Genomic DNA, 15,992 nt, shown 5'->3' on the forward strand with positions numbered 1-15,992 from the left:
AAGGTTATGTGGAATTATTAGGGCACACTCTTAGTTGATTTAACTTACAGATGCTGAAGTACAGAGAAATAATTTAGATGGGAAGGGCATGAAAGTGAATGTAATCAAAATTGTGTTGAGAAGACAAGCATGAGGAACGGGAATGTAATATGTGCTTAATTTCTTAACTATAAAATTTTTAAGCTTTAGCAAGTAGTATCTGCCATGAAGAAAGTAATACTAGATTTTCTAGGAGAAAAGACATTAACTGTTGACATTGATCCATTTTTAGGAAATGTCCCACTATCTTATCCTGATAATCATCTTGGACAACTTGATGTAAACGATTTGTACTCAAAACTACTATCCACAGGAATTCTCAAAGTTTTACAGCCGGATACAGCTTCACCGCGTAAGGATAACACTGGCCAACACACATTTTGGTGCCTCAAATGTTAGACCTGTTTCTGGGTATATTTGACCTGCTGATTCCAAAAATGGCACTGATTTCCCCTATCAGCCATATACCACTCTTCATCTGCTAGCCCATAGAAAATAATGATAACCATGTCTAAGAAACTAGAGCAAATTTGGTCTCTCCAGTGCAGTTTTCTGAATCAGCACCCCGAATAAGCTCAGGAATAGGCCTAAAAACCAAGATAGCAAGAAATTGTTGTTGTGGTGTGTAGTGTTACCATTTTATTGATATTATTTAAATGTCAAATTTTGGCATGTTTTGAAACTGTGGAGACTATGTATTTTAATTTTAGCATATTGAACCTCTTAAAGGAATTACAGGCAGCCATCTCTATCCACAGATTCCGTATCCACAGATTCCACTGTTCACAACTCTTGATTTTACCATTTTATATAAGGGACACTATTTTACTATGCCATTGTATATAGTGAGACTTGAGCATCCACGGTTTTGGGTATACATGGTATAAAGGTCTGCTTTCATGTGGTTAAAACATAATTACCATTCAAAATTAGTGGTAGACAGCATTCCACTGCGTAGAATTTGATGGATTGCAAAATAAATCCACCTATAGCTGAGCAGCTTGTTTTAGAGGGTATGTATAGTGGTAATAGATTGTTATTTTTTGCTTTTTCAAGCCAAGTGATCAAATTGAAGGAATTAGAAGAAGTTATTATCAATATTTAAAATATTCATGGAATTTATTTACATTCATGAATAATTAAATTAAGAATGTGGTGTCCTGTTGTAAATATATTTGTTTTGCATTCTCAGTGGCATAGTTTTTAGAATTGCCATTTTGACCACTGCTTGTCCATCTTGTTTAGAAGTCAGTGAAATTTCTACTCAGCCAGTTCCAGAGGAGGAAGAGGAAGAACAAGACCAAAATGAGGATCAAGATGTCCCTGACCTCACTAATTTTGTCATAGAGGACCTAAAACAGTATGTAATATCTATCATATTAGGATGTCTTGGGGGTATTTGTATACATAATATGTATGGAGATTATGTTACAAAAAGTGTAATATTTACATAATTATTAATAATTTAAAGTTTTCTGGACACAAAGGTATCAGAGTTAACACTGGGCCTTTTGACAGCACTTACAACTGACCAACTTCCATAATAATAATAATAATAATAATAATAATAATAATAATAATAATAATAATAATAATAATAATAATAATAAAATTTTATTCTTGTACCCCGCCTCTATCTCCCCGCAGGGACTCAGGGTGGCTTACAAATGCAAAAGACTATACATACAAAAACATCAAATACCGAAAACGCACAAATGAAAAATTGAAACATACGATTAAAATCAAACCATTTATCAATAAAAACATAAGGATGGGCTGATCAAAGTGCACTAAGTGAGACTTGTAAACATGGAGGAAGTTAAAAGTGCTATAAGAACATGATTTGTTGGGATTTGCCATTTGTCCTAATTTGTGTATCTATATAGCTCTCTTTTCTTGGATCGCTTTCTTCTCAAAAACCTAGGAATGTACTTTTCTCCACTATCTGGGGTAAAAAGACTTTGAATCACAGAGTAAGACAACCTGGCCCTTGTATCTATGGATTCAAACACCCATGGCTTGGAAATACGTTTTAAAATTCCCAAAAGCAAATATTGAGTTTGCCAATCTCAAGATGACATGACCTACTATTAGATTTATTCCTGCATGTCGACTGGCCTATCAGGAGCTTGCATTCCTTTTCACTTGTAACCCTTAAGACCCAGTTTTTTTTAATATCCTACCATACTAGCTAGAGGTATTTGCCCTTCTCTGTCAAACATATAGAAATTGGGAAATTCAACAAATTATTTCAAATATAGTTTTATTAAGTCTTAACTGAGATCAGATTGAAAGTAGAATATGGACACGGAGGGTTTAAAGTAAAAGTAAAGAGGAATCTGTTCTCTTGATGGCAGAGCGATGCGAGAAATAAAGAAAAATATCACTCAATTGTCTGCCAGTCATTGTGTTTCTGGGGATGAAAAAAGAAAGGAGTTGCCTAGAGCATTCCTGTCCACCAGTGAGAGTGAAGCAGATGATTAGAAGCACAAAATCAATAAGGGATAGCACTTTACTATTCAATTGCATATCATGGGACTTGAGTGGAGGGGGGCGTTGGAATTTAACCCCACTTCCCAAGTCTGCAGTCCTCAATGAGGAGTAGTTAGTTAGCTTAGAATAGGCTGAGGGAAATCCCTTCCTCTCTGTCTCCTGAATGACACTTGGAATGTATTTATTTTTTCCTCTCCTCTCTTCTCTCATTCTGATTGGTTGTGTGGAATGGGTACTTTGCAGGTGCATGCCTTTTACATCTTGGTGTGTGCTGTGAGTATTGAGATCTTTCTCTGCTTGTGTGTCGAGAGATGTGAGCATGGTGATTTTTCCCTCTCTTTTGAATCTTAGAAGAGATGGGGTTTAGAGTAGCTAGGACCCAGTTCTTAACTATTAAGAAATGTAGTTACAGTAGAGTCTCATTTATCCAAGCCTCACTTATCCAAGCCTCTGGATAATCCAAGCCATTTTTGTAGTCAATGTTTTCAATATATCATGATATTTTGGTGCTAAATTTGTAAATACAGTAATTACATGATAACATTACTGCGTATTGAACTACTTTTTCTGTCAAATTTGTTATATAACATGAAGTTTTTGTGCTTAATTTGTAAAATCATAACCTAATTTGATGTTTAATAGGCTTTTCCTTAATCCCTCCTTATTATCCAAGATATTCGCTTATCCAAGCTTCTGCCGGCCCGTTTAGCTTGGATAAGTGAGACTCTACTGTATTATTTATGTAAAAAAATATTTTGTGATTTTATAGACAGAACTCTGGATCTTTGCCTCCTAAGCTCTACATTCTTTACAGCCACATGGCACTTCACGCTCTGCTTGCTGTGAACTGAATGCTCAACTATAAATGTCCTGTGTTTGCATTATTTTGGATGCTCTTCTGTTTTTGGGTAGTTTTTCCTAACATAACACCCAGAGAAACCCTAACAGGTAGATGATAAGAAGGGCCCACTGTTCTCCCATCCCCTGGCAAATTGCTTTGTAACTCAAATATTATTATATTTGTAACTCAAATATAAATGTTTCTACAGCAAGTTCCTTTGGTTCATGAGTTGATCAGTATTTGAACTAATTTTTAACAATGTTGAAATTTGAGTACAACTTTAGATTGTCCAGATGTGTGACATTTTTTTTTCAGTATTGCCTACCCTTTTCTGTGTAAAGTAACTGACAAGGAATCATCTACTTAGAGATAATCTGGCTCTATTTTTTTCCACAGGCGGTACGACAGTGTTATAAATCGCCTCTATACAGGCATTCAGTGTTATTCTTGTGGCATGAGGTTTACGACGTCTCAGACAGATGTCTATGCAGATCACTTGGATTGGCATTATCGGCAGAATCGCACTGAAAAGGATGTTAGCCGGAAAGTCACTCACAGAAGATGGTACTACAGTCTAACAGTAAGTGATCTATCCATTATAATGCTGGAGCATGACAAATTGTTACTTATAACTTGCCCTGTCTCGAAGGATTGACATGAACATTAGTAAAACAGAAAACATAACACAACAAGCCATGATACATATACATTTAAAGCAACTCTGAGTCTTCAAAAATCAGCTTAAATGTGATTTACTAGCCTCCATTTGAAAGATGCGGAGTTCTCTTGAATGTGTAAGCATTCACATTAGGCAATGATTTTGCAAGAATGGCATCATAAGACTGGTGAACTGATGCTTCTGCATTTTAATTGATGTTTGTTTCATTTTTAAAAGCATCTACTTCCTGTTTTAATACATCTTTGGCTGCCAGTTTGACTTCCTTCTGGGCTTGACCCACTTTGCTGCCTTTTAAATTCACTGCTGAAGCATGCCCTCTGCTGGTCACATGTTAATCACAATGTCAACATCTAAGGAATATCTTGTTAATTTGCACCTGTGCTTTAAAATTGCATTGGATAAATGTTTAAACAAAAAACAAAACAAAACAAAACAAATGAACAAAAAAATCTAGGGTCTCTGTGGCTCTATTCATTGGAATTTCCGTCTTCTATACCTTGATAAACACAGCAACAACAGTTTTTGCAGATCAGAAGCTTCTTGAGCATAACAATAGAGTGAAATTTATTTATTTTATTTTTATTTATTTGTCAAAAGCATTGCATAAATAAGTATAAAACTGATAAAATAGAGGGAGCACACGTGATTAAATAATTTTAGACCAATAATGGGCAACAGCAATTGCATTGTCTGTAGTTTTAAACAATTCCTCTATGCATGAGGCAGGGCATTGTGAGCAAGCATACAGATGCAGAGTTTTTGTTCTGCTCCACAGTCGCACAAAGTGGAAGATTCTTCTAGGTAGTCCCATTTTGCCAGGTTGTCCTTTGATCTGCCCACTCCACTTCTGAGTCTGTTCAGGGACTTCCAAGTTGCCCATTCTTGGTTTGGCCCTGGAGCCAGACCCTTGTGGGGGGCCGATCTTGAACAATACAGAAGCAGAGTCAAACTTTAAAAGTTACAAAAGACTTTACTGAAATAACTACATTTCTGTATAGGAAAGTTAGGGCCTATCCATCTATCTTTCAGTAGACATCTTGTCTCCCCATGCTCACAGGAGAAGAACAAAATGGAGGACTTGGGCTTTCCTTGTGCTCAGAAACTTTGAATAAAAGGATTTCTCTGAGGTGTAGCGTAACAACCAGAAATGGGAAAGGAGAATAGAGAGAGGGGCAGACACAGAGGGCAATGAGGGAAGGGCTTTCTCTGCCAGCTAACTCATCTGCCTATCTATTTCCTTGTTGAGGACTACAAACTTGTGCAGGATGTGCTTGATTTCCAACATGAAAGACTTGCTGGTTGACTGTTATCAACTTCTAACTTATGTTGACTGTGGCTGCTAATTGAGAAAAAATTTCTGTTGATTTGTTTCTAAGGGAATTGTGTGCCACTTGATAATAAGTATCAAGCCTATGTTTAAGCCTCAGCCAAGCAAGTAAGGCATTTAATCCTACAGTTTCGGTTTTGAAGCAGAATTTCTTCAGAACTAAAGGTTCAAAGTAGTAGGGATCTTACATTATCACTTGGGATACCATCAATGATGTCATCAAGGTCCATGAATGTGTTATCTATTGTTTTAATGTTTTCATTGTGTGTATTTTATAAATGCTGTTAGCCACCTTGGGCCCTTTGAGAGGGGAAAGGCGGGATAAAAATTGTCTAAATAAATACATATGTACAATACCCCCTCCCCACAAAAATTGCCCCAACAAATCCACCACATATGTTGCAAGACGGTCTTACAGGCACTTTAAACAAATGTTCCACTCCCTGTGTAGATATATCTGAGGAAATATCTCATTCTGGATGTTTCAGCTTTTGCTGGATAATTCTTGGTTCAGCATAATCACACCCTCTATGACATTTTCATATCCTGCAAAACATTGGAATTGGGAAATATTCTGAGTAAGACATTTAGCGGGAGTTGTTTTTTATCTGCTTCAATGAGTAAATGTATTTCTGCATAATGTTGATGGGCTAGAGCAGGCATGGGCAAACTTTGGCCGTCCAGGTGTTTTGGACTTCAACTCTCACGGTTCCTGGCTTCAGCCTCCTTCCTTTCTCCCCTCATGCCTGGGCTAGAGATTTTAAAAGTGCACGATCAGTGGTTCTGTTTCCTCAGCTGTTTGAGGATTTAAAAGACTTCACATTGTTCTGATTTTATTCCTAAAATGGATTGTTGAGTGTGCACTGTGAGAAGTTGTCTTATTTTTTAACAAACATTTAAAAGACTCCAAAGAAGTTTGAATTTACTTAATTTTTTTTCTTTAGGACTGGATAGAATTTGAAGAAATCGCAGATTTAGAGGAGCGTGCAAAGAGTCAGTTCTTTGAAAAAGTACATGAGGAAGTTGTGTTAAAAACACAAGAAGCTGCTAAAGAAAAGGAATTTCAGAGTGTCCCCGCAGGCCCAGCTGGAGTAGATGAGGTAAATATTGCTGTCAGTCATCTTCATTTGTGAAATGTGTTTAATTTGCATTTAAATCCTTCCTTGTTTCTGTTTGATATAAAGTTTTTGTGCCCAAAATTTGGCCTTGGTGATGGTAAGGAGATAGAAATACAAAGTCTGGTAGACTAAATATGTATTAATCAAGTTTTCCTGTCTTTTCTTAGCCTTTGCTGGAAAGAAAGTGCCTTTTAAGTCATTATGACAAGTCATTCTTTGGGGGCTTCAGTGAGAATAAAATAACAGCATGTCATGAAAAAGGCTGCTATTTGTTAATGTTCCTTAATGGCTAAAATGCAGTATACTAATTAATGTGTGCAGTCAGTCCTGCACATTTGCTAGAGTTAATGGCAGAAGACTCCTGCAAAACCACATTTTTAAAAAAGGAATGCTTAAAAACCCCAGAGATAACAGTTTTCTAGGAATCTGTGGTTTCTGTAGAATCATAATTTAATTTTTTTTTAAAATTAAATATTTTAACATTCTAAAATATTTAAAACATCTTCTGTCCCCAACCAGATCTATATCCCCAACCCTCCCGTTACTTTGCTGCATTTTTATGATGCTATCCATGATTCTAATTTTATCTCTTACATGTTATATTCTACATGATTCTAATTTTATCTCTTACATGTTTCCATACAACAAATGGTTTCCAAGAATCACATTCGAAGACATTGTGCTGTTGACCCTCCATATCTCTGGATATTTTATCCACTGATACAACCATTCACAGCTTGAAAATATATCCTCCCCCCACAAATACAAAAAGCAAACTCTGATTTTATTTAAGGCGCACCATTTTACTATGGTATTGCATATAATGGGACTTGGGTATCAATGGAGGGTCTTGAGCCAAACCTCAGGAGGTGTCAGGCCCACTGTAATAACATCACATCAATAGTAAGATCTGTAAACATCAAGCTTGTAAATGTGGAGAGTTGATTGTAAATGTAAAGGCTTTAAATCCATTATGATTCTCGCAGTAGTGCTGGGATTAACAGACACAGAGCTTTTCAGGTGGTGAAAACCTGCTCCAGAGCATTTTCCTGTGCTCCAGAACAAGTTTTTCTAGTGAGCTGTGTAAGGAAAGCAAAATCACCCTGCTTCCCCCAGGATAAATGCAGTGAATGATACTGACCAGTGTATTTAACCTCTTTTTGTTTTTTCAGAGTTGTGAAATATGCCAGGAGCAATTTGAGCAATATTGGGATGAGGAAGAGGAGGAGTGGCACCTAAAAAATGCCATCCGTGTAGATGAAAAGGTATTGTTGAACTTGCATTTGCTTGTGTAGTGCAAAGGAAAAATGCATCTATAGTTCTGGACAACTTTTAAAAATTATTTAAGGTGGATGCTAGTGATTTTAGTGTTGGCCAGGGCTCAAATCCCCATTTAGCCATGAAAACCCACTGAGTCACTTTGGCCAAGTCACATTCTCTCAGCCCCAATAAATCCTGTGAAAGAGTCTCCATAAGTCAAAAATGCCTTCACAGCAACAACAATAATCCATACAAGTGCTCTGTTCTGTTTGCACTGTTGCTGACTGTTTCAGGTTGACAAATATTTGCACTGCCATGAATTCAAAGCATCACCTGCCAAAACACAGTGGAAATTTTTAGCAAATGTGTGATGGACTGAAGCAGGTCCAGAAGATATCTATCACAGTCTGTACAAAAATGATTGCGATAGCTGTTTTTTTAAAAAAAACAAAAAAACAAACAAACAGAAGGTGCATGGAATTTACAATGTGTCGACTTGTAAAAATATGTGAATGCCAAAACTATTTTTGTTCTCTCCAGATCTACCATCCCTCGTGCTATGAAGATTATCAAAAGGTAAGTGTCCTTTTTGGCTTATTTTACATAACATAACAGCAGGATCTTTTAGCTATGATGTTTGCATTCTGCAGCACAGTTAAATTCCAAATTAAAATAATAATGTGTATTTTATTTATGCTTTGTGGAACAAATTAAAACTGTAATTAGGAAGTTTTTGTTCCTATGGATGTTTATTTTTTAATGTAAACATACACTTGTTGCAGATACATTACTTAGTTGATTTTTCCTTTTTAAGTGAGTGCTGATACAGATATACAGGCAGTCCCTGAGTTACAAACATCAGACTTACAAATGACTCATAGTTAAGAACAGAGGTGAGTCAATAGGAAGTGAGAGAATAATAATAATAATAACTTTATTTTTATACCCCGCCTCTATCTCCCCAAAGGGGACTCAGGGCAGCTTACATGGGGCCAAGAGAAAGCTTCCTCACAGAAGGGAAATTCTCTCCTAAAAGAGTTATCATGGGGAAAATGTGTCTTCACTGAAGCTTTATCATCAATACTTTTTTCCACCACCAGTCACATGTTTCAAAATCCAATTCTCACAGAGACAGAAAATGAGGTGTAATCAGGGGCACAGAGAGTGAAATAAATCCCACAGGGGGGTGATAACCATTCCCTATGCGATCCAAAGGGAAATACATATATTGACTGCAGTTACACTTAAAATGTACCTGTTCTGACTTACAAATAAATTCAACTTAAGAACAAACCAACACAACCTACCTTGTTCGTAACTGCCAGATTACCTAAAGGATTGCCTTCTCCCGTATAATCCATCCTGAACACTTAGGTCCTCTGGGGGGTGGTTACTCCAATTGCCAAAATCCGATTGGCAACCGTCACCCAGAGGACCTTTTCATCGGCAGCCCCAAGATTTTGGAATGATCTGATGGAAGAACTCGGACAGTTAAATTTGTTGCCAGAATTTAAAAACCATCTAAAGACCTATCTCTTCCAGCAGGCCTACCTAGACAGTTTTTAAACATGAATTTTAAACATGCGTCCTTTGTTTAATCTCTGTTTTGTTTATTTTAATACGTATCTTATAGAAATACCTTTTAATATGTATCTTTTATAGAGTTACATTTTAATATGTATATTTGTGGCATTTTTGCAACATTTATATGTTTTAATTGTTCTGTAACCTGCCACGAGAAGAGGCAGGGAAGAGATATTATTATTATTATTATTATTATTATTATTATTATTATTATTATTATTATTATTAACAACAACAACAATAGTTGTTGTTGTTATATACACACACACTAGCTTAGATACCCGACATTTCCTGGGTTATTATATATTATATAAAGATTATATTTATTATATAAAGATAAATATTAGTAGCAGTCATTTTTTTTTTAGTTTTATGAATAGTCCCATTAGAAAATATATAAGCATGTGAGTGGACTATAACTCACTTAATTCTGGGTCAATCTTCCACAAACCCTGCCCGTAGTTTTAAGTTGGTCATGTTGAGCCTATGCGCCAAATTCTGTCCAGACCCATCATCAGTGAGGTTCACAGTGCACTTCGCATAGGGGTGAATTACAACCCCATTGCCCTCTGTCATTATCCCCCAATCCTGGCAGTACTTAAAGTTGGACATTAGGGGTCTGTGTGCCAAGTTAGGTCCAGATCCATCGTCGGCAGGAACCATCTTGGAAAATACATACAAACATAGATACACATATGCACACACATTGACTTTTATTATATACATAGAATATATATATATATATATATATATATAAAATGATAAAGTTGTTTGCGCAGTGACTATAACAACAAAACTAAACATCCCAGAAATACGAAATTTGGCAACACAATGCAAAAGGCTTGCCTCCAGGTTACAACAACACAACCACACCACAAAACCACAATCCAGACCCACAAAACTCACAACAACGCATCATGCAATAACAACACAACTAAACGCCCCAGAAATACAAAACTTGGCAACACAATGCAAAAGCCTTGCCTCCCAGTTGTAACAACACAACCACACCACAAAACCACACAGGACCCACAAAACTCACAACAACGCATCGTGACTATAACAACACAACTAAACGCCCCAGAAATACGAAACTTGGCAACACAACGCAAAAGCCTTCCCTCCAGGTTGTAACAACACAACCACACCACAAAACCACAATCCGGACCCATAAAACTCACAACAACGCATCATGACTATAACAACACAACTAAACGCCCCAGAAATACGAAACTTGGCACACAACTAAACGCCCCAGAAATATAAAACTTGACAACACAATGCAAAAGCCTTGCCTCCCGGTTGTAATAACACAACCACACCACAAAACCACAATCTGGACCCACAAAACTCACAACAATGCGACGTGACTATAACAAAACAACTAAACGCCCCAGAAATACAAAACGTGGCACACAACTAAACGCCCCAGAAATATAAAACTTGACAACACAATGCAAAAGCCTTGCCTCCCAGTTGTAACAACACAAACACACCACAAAACCACACAGGACCCACAAAACTCACAACAACACATCGTGACTATAACAACACAACTAAATGCCCCAGAAATACAAAACTTGGCAACACAACACAAAAGCATTCCCTCCCGATTGTAATAACACAACCACACCACAAAACCACAATCCGGACCCACAAAACTCACAACAACGCCAACACTTCCCCAAACCCTACAGTCACACTTGGCCTCCAAAAAAAACAATTACAATAATAACAATGACAACAACAATAACAATAAGAATCAACACCATCACAGGCAAGAAGCAGCCAGGCACTGAGGCTGAGAGGCCAGTCAGTGCTACACTGGGCCTCCAAAAAACAATACAGTAGCATCTAACTTATCCAACCTTCATGACCACTACAACAACAACAATAATAAACACCTTCACAGGCAAAACAAAAAAAGACTATTGTACCACAATGAAAATATAAACCGCACTCAGCAGAATCAGACATTACAACTAACAACAAACCAAAGACAACAGGGATCTCAAGCAATTATCAATCAACACAAAAATTGAAGAAGGTAACAGACTTCAAATACTACTACTAATGTGAGTATAAAGAAGGGTGGAGGTCACAGCATAAATACAACCTAATGTAGACTGACCAACACCACCAGACTAAGCCACAGCAACGCGTGGCCGGGCACAGCTAGTATATATATATATATGGTTTCAAATCTGCTGTATTTGTAATGACTACTATCTGTGATACAGTGAAGGAGTAAAACCATTTTATAAAAGAAATTTGGGTTTCTCAGAGTTCAGTCAAGACAGAATATTTTATCCTGCATCGTATAGATTATTGCAGACAGCAGTCTCCACAAGATCAACATTTTGTCTCAGTTTAAAAATAATTCTGCATTTGTGATGTTAATTTTTGACTTCCAGACCTCCTCCTTTGACTCGACTCCCTCACCCAGCAAGACACCCGTTGAAAACCCACTAAATATTATGTTGAATATTGTCAAACAAGAAGTACAGGACTCCTGTAGCAGCCCCAAAGTCAAGGAAGAGCCAGAGGAAAAACTTGACGAATGCATGGAGGAGAGCACACCTTTAATGTCTGCCGAAATTAAAACTGAATCTGAAAAGGTTGAGTCAGTTTAAACAAACTCTGGGTTTTTTATATTGCAGAGAAGAGTTACTGTGTCCTAGCTGACTCTAGAAGGCAAATAATTTTTATATGAATAAAGTGTTCATCTGGGGCAGGGCCCCAGCTACATATTTGGTTAATAAATACATTTTTGTATTTGAATTTCTTATTGCCTGCACAGTGTCAGGTGTCTATTGTGTGGAAGTTCTGTCAGTGGCGTACAAATTGAACAGGAATAGACTGTATATGTAAGAAAAATTGTACAATTTTTTTCATTTGTGGAATTGTAAATTATAAATAAAAGATATTTTTGCTATCTATGGAGTGTAATGTTTATGCACACCATCCAATAAAAAATATTTCTTTTTCGGGAGTGTTTTAAATTGAAATGAATTCAGGCTTCTTCACTGGCCTTGTGTTTAAATAAGATTTCCAGAAGAAATGGCAGACTAACATTCTTTAAAAATTTAAGTTTCAGGAGAATATTAGCATTTAACATTTAAAACACAGACATTTAAAAAGACTTAGAAGGGGGGTACACAGTAAAGTAACATGCTTGATTACAGATAAGTGCCAACAATCGAAAATTTATAGGAGGATTATCCAGATTTTCATGAGTTCTTGAGTCAACACAAAGATTTAGTACAGCCAAGCCAATTTTTCTTTACATTTTATAGTAAAAAAAAAGTAATGTAAGATTGCTCAGTTGCAATATGGTTAACATTTTTGTTTATTTCTAATTTGGATCTAGAGAGTAAAGACATTATGAAGAGTTGTTAATATTTATTTCGTGTAATAAACTAGAGTTAAGCATATTCCAGTCTCATTTTCGTTATTTCGTGGGCTGTTTTGGGAGGGAAATATTGAGGTTTTGCCTAATAGAGCTTGAATGTGTGTATGGTTTTGTGTCCCAAGCTCCCCGGAGATCTCTCAAGTTCTAAAATATAATGCATGCTTCCATATCGACAGGTTTACTTTACTTAAGGTAAAAACCATGAATATGCAGCAGGATTTAAATAAAACAACACTTGGAAACAGCCACTGGAAGAAGAGTGAAATTGAATCGTGGTTCCTATTATTTAAGGCAGGCATGGGCTGTTAGGATTTGTAGGAGTTGAAGTCCGAAACACCTGGAGAGTCAAAGTTTGCCTATTCCTGATTTAGGGGATGCTTAAACTATTCTCACAAAGCTCACTAGTTAACTGAATGTGGATATGAGGAACTTATCTCCGTATGATATACAAATAGTTTGTGTGTTGTCAGATTGTACGTGGGTTTTTTAACACGCCTAGAAATGTGGCTGCTTTGCAGAAGATAATGAAACAGCCTTAGCCTTATCTTGCTTTTGGTAGATACACCCTCAGTTCCTTTCATCTACAACAGCTGCTTTGTATTTCTCCCGAATGTAGTGCGTGAAAAATGCATGTTAGTACAGGTCAGGAGCCCCTTGTTTCCATCACAGGAATCTGAAAAGTACAGATTCTTGCCTAAAATATTGATGATTCAGAGTTTGTGAAAGTCCGCCTCTGCCAGTCCAAATCCTGTAATCCTTTTCTGAGCTTTCCCTAGGCTTTAATGTATAAAAAGGGGTCTTTTTAGTGGTATGTTTTGTTGGGTTAAGGCTTGCAAAAACGGGGTGAAATTGCCCCTAGCTCACAGGCTATACCAGGCATGGGCAAACTTGGGCCCTCCAGGTGTTTTGGTCTTCAACTCCCACAATTCCTAACAGCTGGTGGGAGTTGAAGTCTAAAACACCTGGAAGGCCCAAGTTTGCCCATGCCTGGTATAGCTTGTGAGCCAGGGGCAATTTCACCCCATTTTTGCAAGCCTTAACCCAACAAAACTACATTTTATTGGCGTAAAATTTCAAAATTTGGGAATGAAAAAAACAAACCTTAAACTGAATCGAATCAAAATGACATTCAAGACATTGCAGATGACACCAAATTAGGAGGGATAGCTAATACTCCAGAGGACAGGATCAGAATTCAAAATGACCTTAACAGATTAGCGAGTTGGGCTAAAATTATCAACATGAATTTTAACTAGGACAAATGCAAGATACTAATGCAAAGATACAGGATGGGCGATGCCTGGCTTGACAACAGTCCATGTAGAAAATACCTTGGAGTCTTTGTGGAGAACAAGTTAAACATGAGCCAACTGTGTGATGCAGCAGCAAAAAAGCCAATGGGATTTTGGGCTGCATCACAGGGAGAAGCGTTTAGATTGAGAGAAGTCATGGTGCCTTTGTAGTCTGCTTTGGTCAGACTTCTTTACCTGGAATACTGTGTCCAATTCTGGGCACCAAAGTTCAAAAGAGATATTGATAAGCTGGAAGGCGTTCAGAGGAGGGCAACTAAAACGATCAAAGGTCTGAAGACCATGAATCCCTATAAGTAGTGTCTTAAAGAACTGGGTTTATTTACTCTGCAGAAGAGAAAGTTGAGAGGAGACATGATAGCCATACATAAATATCTGAAAGGATGCCATAAGGAAGAGGGAGCTGTTTTCTGCTGACCTTGAAACTAGGATCTAGAGCAATCAGTTCAAATGACAAGAGCGGAGATTCCACCTGAACATTAGGAAGAACCTCCTCACCATACAAGCTGTTCAGCAATGGAACTCTCTGCCTCAGAGTGTGGTAGAAGCTTGAAAGCTTTTAAGCAGAGGCTGGATGGCCATCTGTCAGGGATACTTTGATGGTGCTTTTCCTGCATGGCAGGGAGTTGGACTAGATCAGTGGTTCTCAATCTGGGGTCCCCAGATGTTTTGGCCTTCAACTTCCAGAAATCCTAACAGCTGGTAAACTGACAGATTTCTGGGAGTTGTAGGCCAAAAACATCTGGGGACCTCAGGTTGAGAACCACTGGACTTGATGGTTCATGTGGTCTCTTCCACCTCTTATTATTCTACATTCTGAAAACTATTGATATACTTCTGTATAAATCTAGAAATTCGTAAAGATTCGGAGGGGTGCCCTGTTTCAATTCGTAATCCGAATCTTCGAAGCTTTGTTAATATTTGTTCCATTAGTGGCAATGGGGACATTGTCAAGGCTTGTTTCTCAGTCATTTTTATGGCTATCAGGATGAAACTTGGCACGCTTGTAGGCAACATTTATGGCTTTAAGTTTGCCAAGTTTCAGAATGTTTTGGTCCTCCACTGACTTTTAGGAATTTTTAAAAGCTGTTTCAATTAAAAATTATTTTAAATTCCCTCAAATTTTGGCACAGTGAGACAACATCAGCAGGGCAGCAAGCCTGCCAACTTTCAGAACAATCAGTCTATATCCACTGGTGTTTAAAAAAATTAAGCACATGTGATTAACCTATGTAGTTTAGGGTGGGGCCTTTTGAATATTCTGTTACAGAGGTCTCTATCATGGTTTTAAAAGGCACTGTGTTGTGTATGTGTTAACTGGAAAATGAAGTGCATGAAGCCGATTGGCTGAGTATGCGAAGACCTGGGATTGATTTGATACTGTTTCTGTTCTGCTGCTGCAGAACCAGTTTGGACAAGTTTTTTATTGCTGGTAAGAGAGCTGTGTACTCAGAAAAGAGGGTGAAGAACCAGGACTGTACTCTTCTCTGAAGCAGATTTGTGGACTGAAAAAGGGCTGTTTATGACTATGGACTTCTGTAAGTGATCAGAGGGACCATTGTAAATACTACTTTTTTATTTTTTGATCTCTTGGAATCAGTAAAGTTCCTGTATTTTTGCTCTGCAAACCTGAGAGGCATGTTATTGTTCTGCGGGTGACTCTGGATTGCGGGCACACGTAAGAGCTTCCATTTATCATCTCCAATCTACAACAGTCTTTGCCTTCCAAAACCATATTTTCCAGAATTGGAGTTGGATATAATTTCCACAGAGGAAGGCTATACGGATATACGAAGGGTCAGAATTGAAAACAGCAAAAAAGGGACAGCAAGGTGAACAAAAATTGCAATTTTCTACTCTGCTCTCTCTTTTTTTTTTGCTATTCTGGAAACCTGGCCATATTATGACCTTCTGCTTTCCATCCTCCTC

The 15,992-nt window shown here is 37.5% G+C and overlaps 1 protein-coding gene across 1 annotated transcript in view; it reads left to right on the plus strand.

The window, feature by feature from the left end:
• Positions 1-12,775, plus strand: part of pcf11 (PCF11 cleavage and polyadenylation factor subunit) — a 29,081-nt gene extending 16,306 nt beyond the window's left edge. Inside the window, exons 10-16 of the mRNA XM_062974518.1 lie at positions 272-391; positions 1,285-1,399; positions 3,770-3,953; positions 6,324-6,479; positions 7,670-7,762; positions 8,298-8,333; positions 11,756-12,775. Of these exons, the coding sequence (XP_062830588.1) occupies positions 272-391; positions 1,285-1,399; positions 3,770-3,953; positions 6,324-6,479; positions 7,670-7,762; positions 8,298-8,333; positions 11,756-11,974 (923 nt within the window). The 3' untranslated portion in view covers positions 11,975-12,775. The remainder of the gene's footprint in view (positions 1-271; positions 392-1,284; positions 1,400-3,769; positions 3,954-6,323; positions 6,480-7,669; positions 7,763-8,297; positions 8,334-11,755) is intronic.
• The last annotated feature ends 3,217 nt before the right edge of the window (positions 12,776-15,992 follow it).

This window comes from Anolis carolinensis, chromosome 3 (genome assembly GCF_035594765.1).
Source record: "Anolis carolinensis isolate JA03-04 chromosome 3, rAnoCar3.1.pri, whole genome shotgun sequence".
NCBI lineage: Eukaryota > Metazoa > Chordata > Lepidosauria > Squamata > Dactyloidae > Anolis > Anolis carolinensis.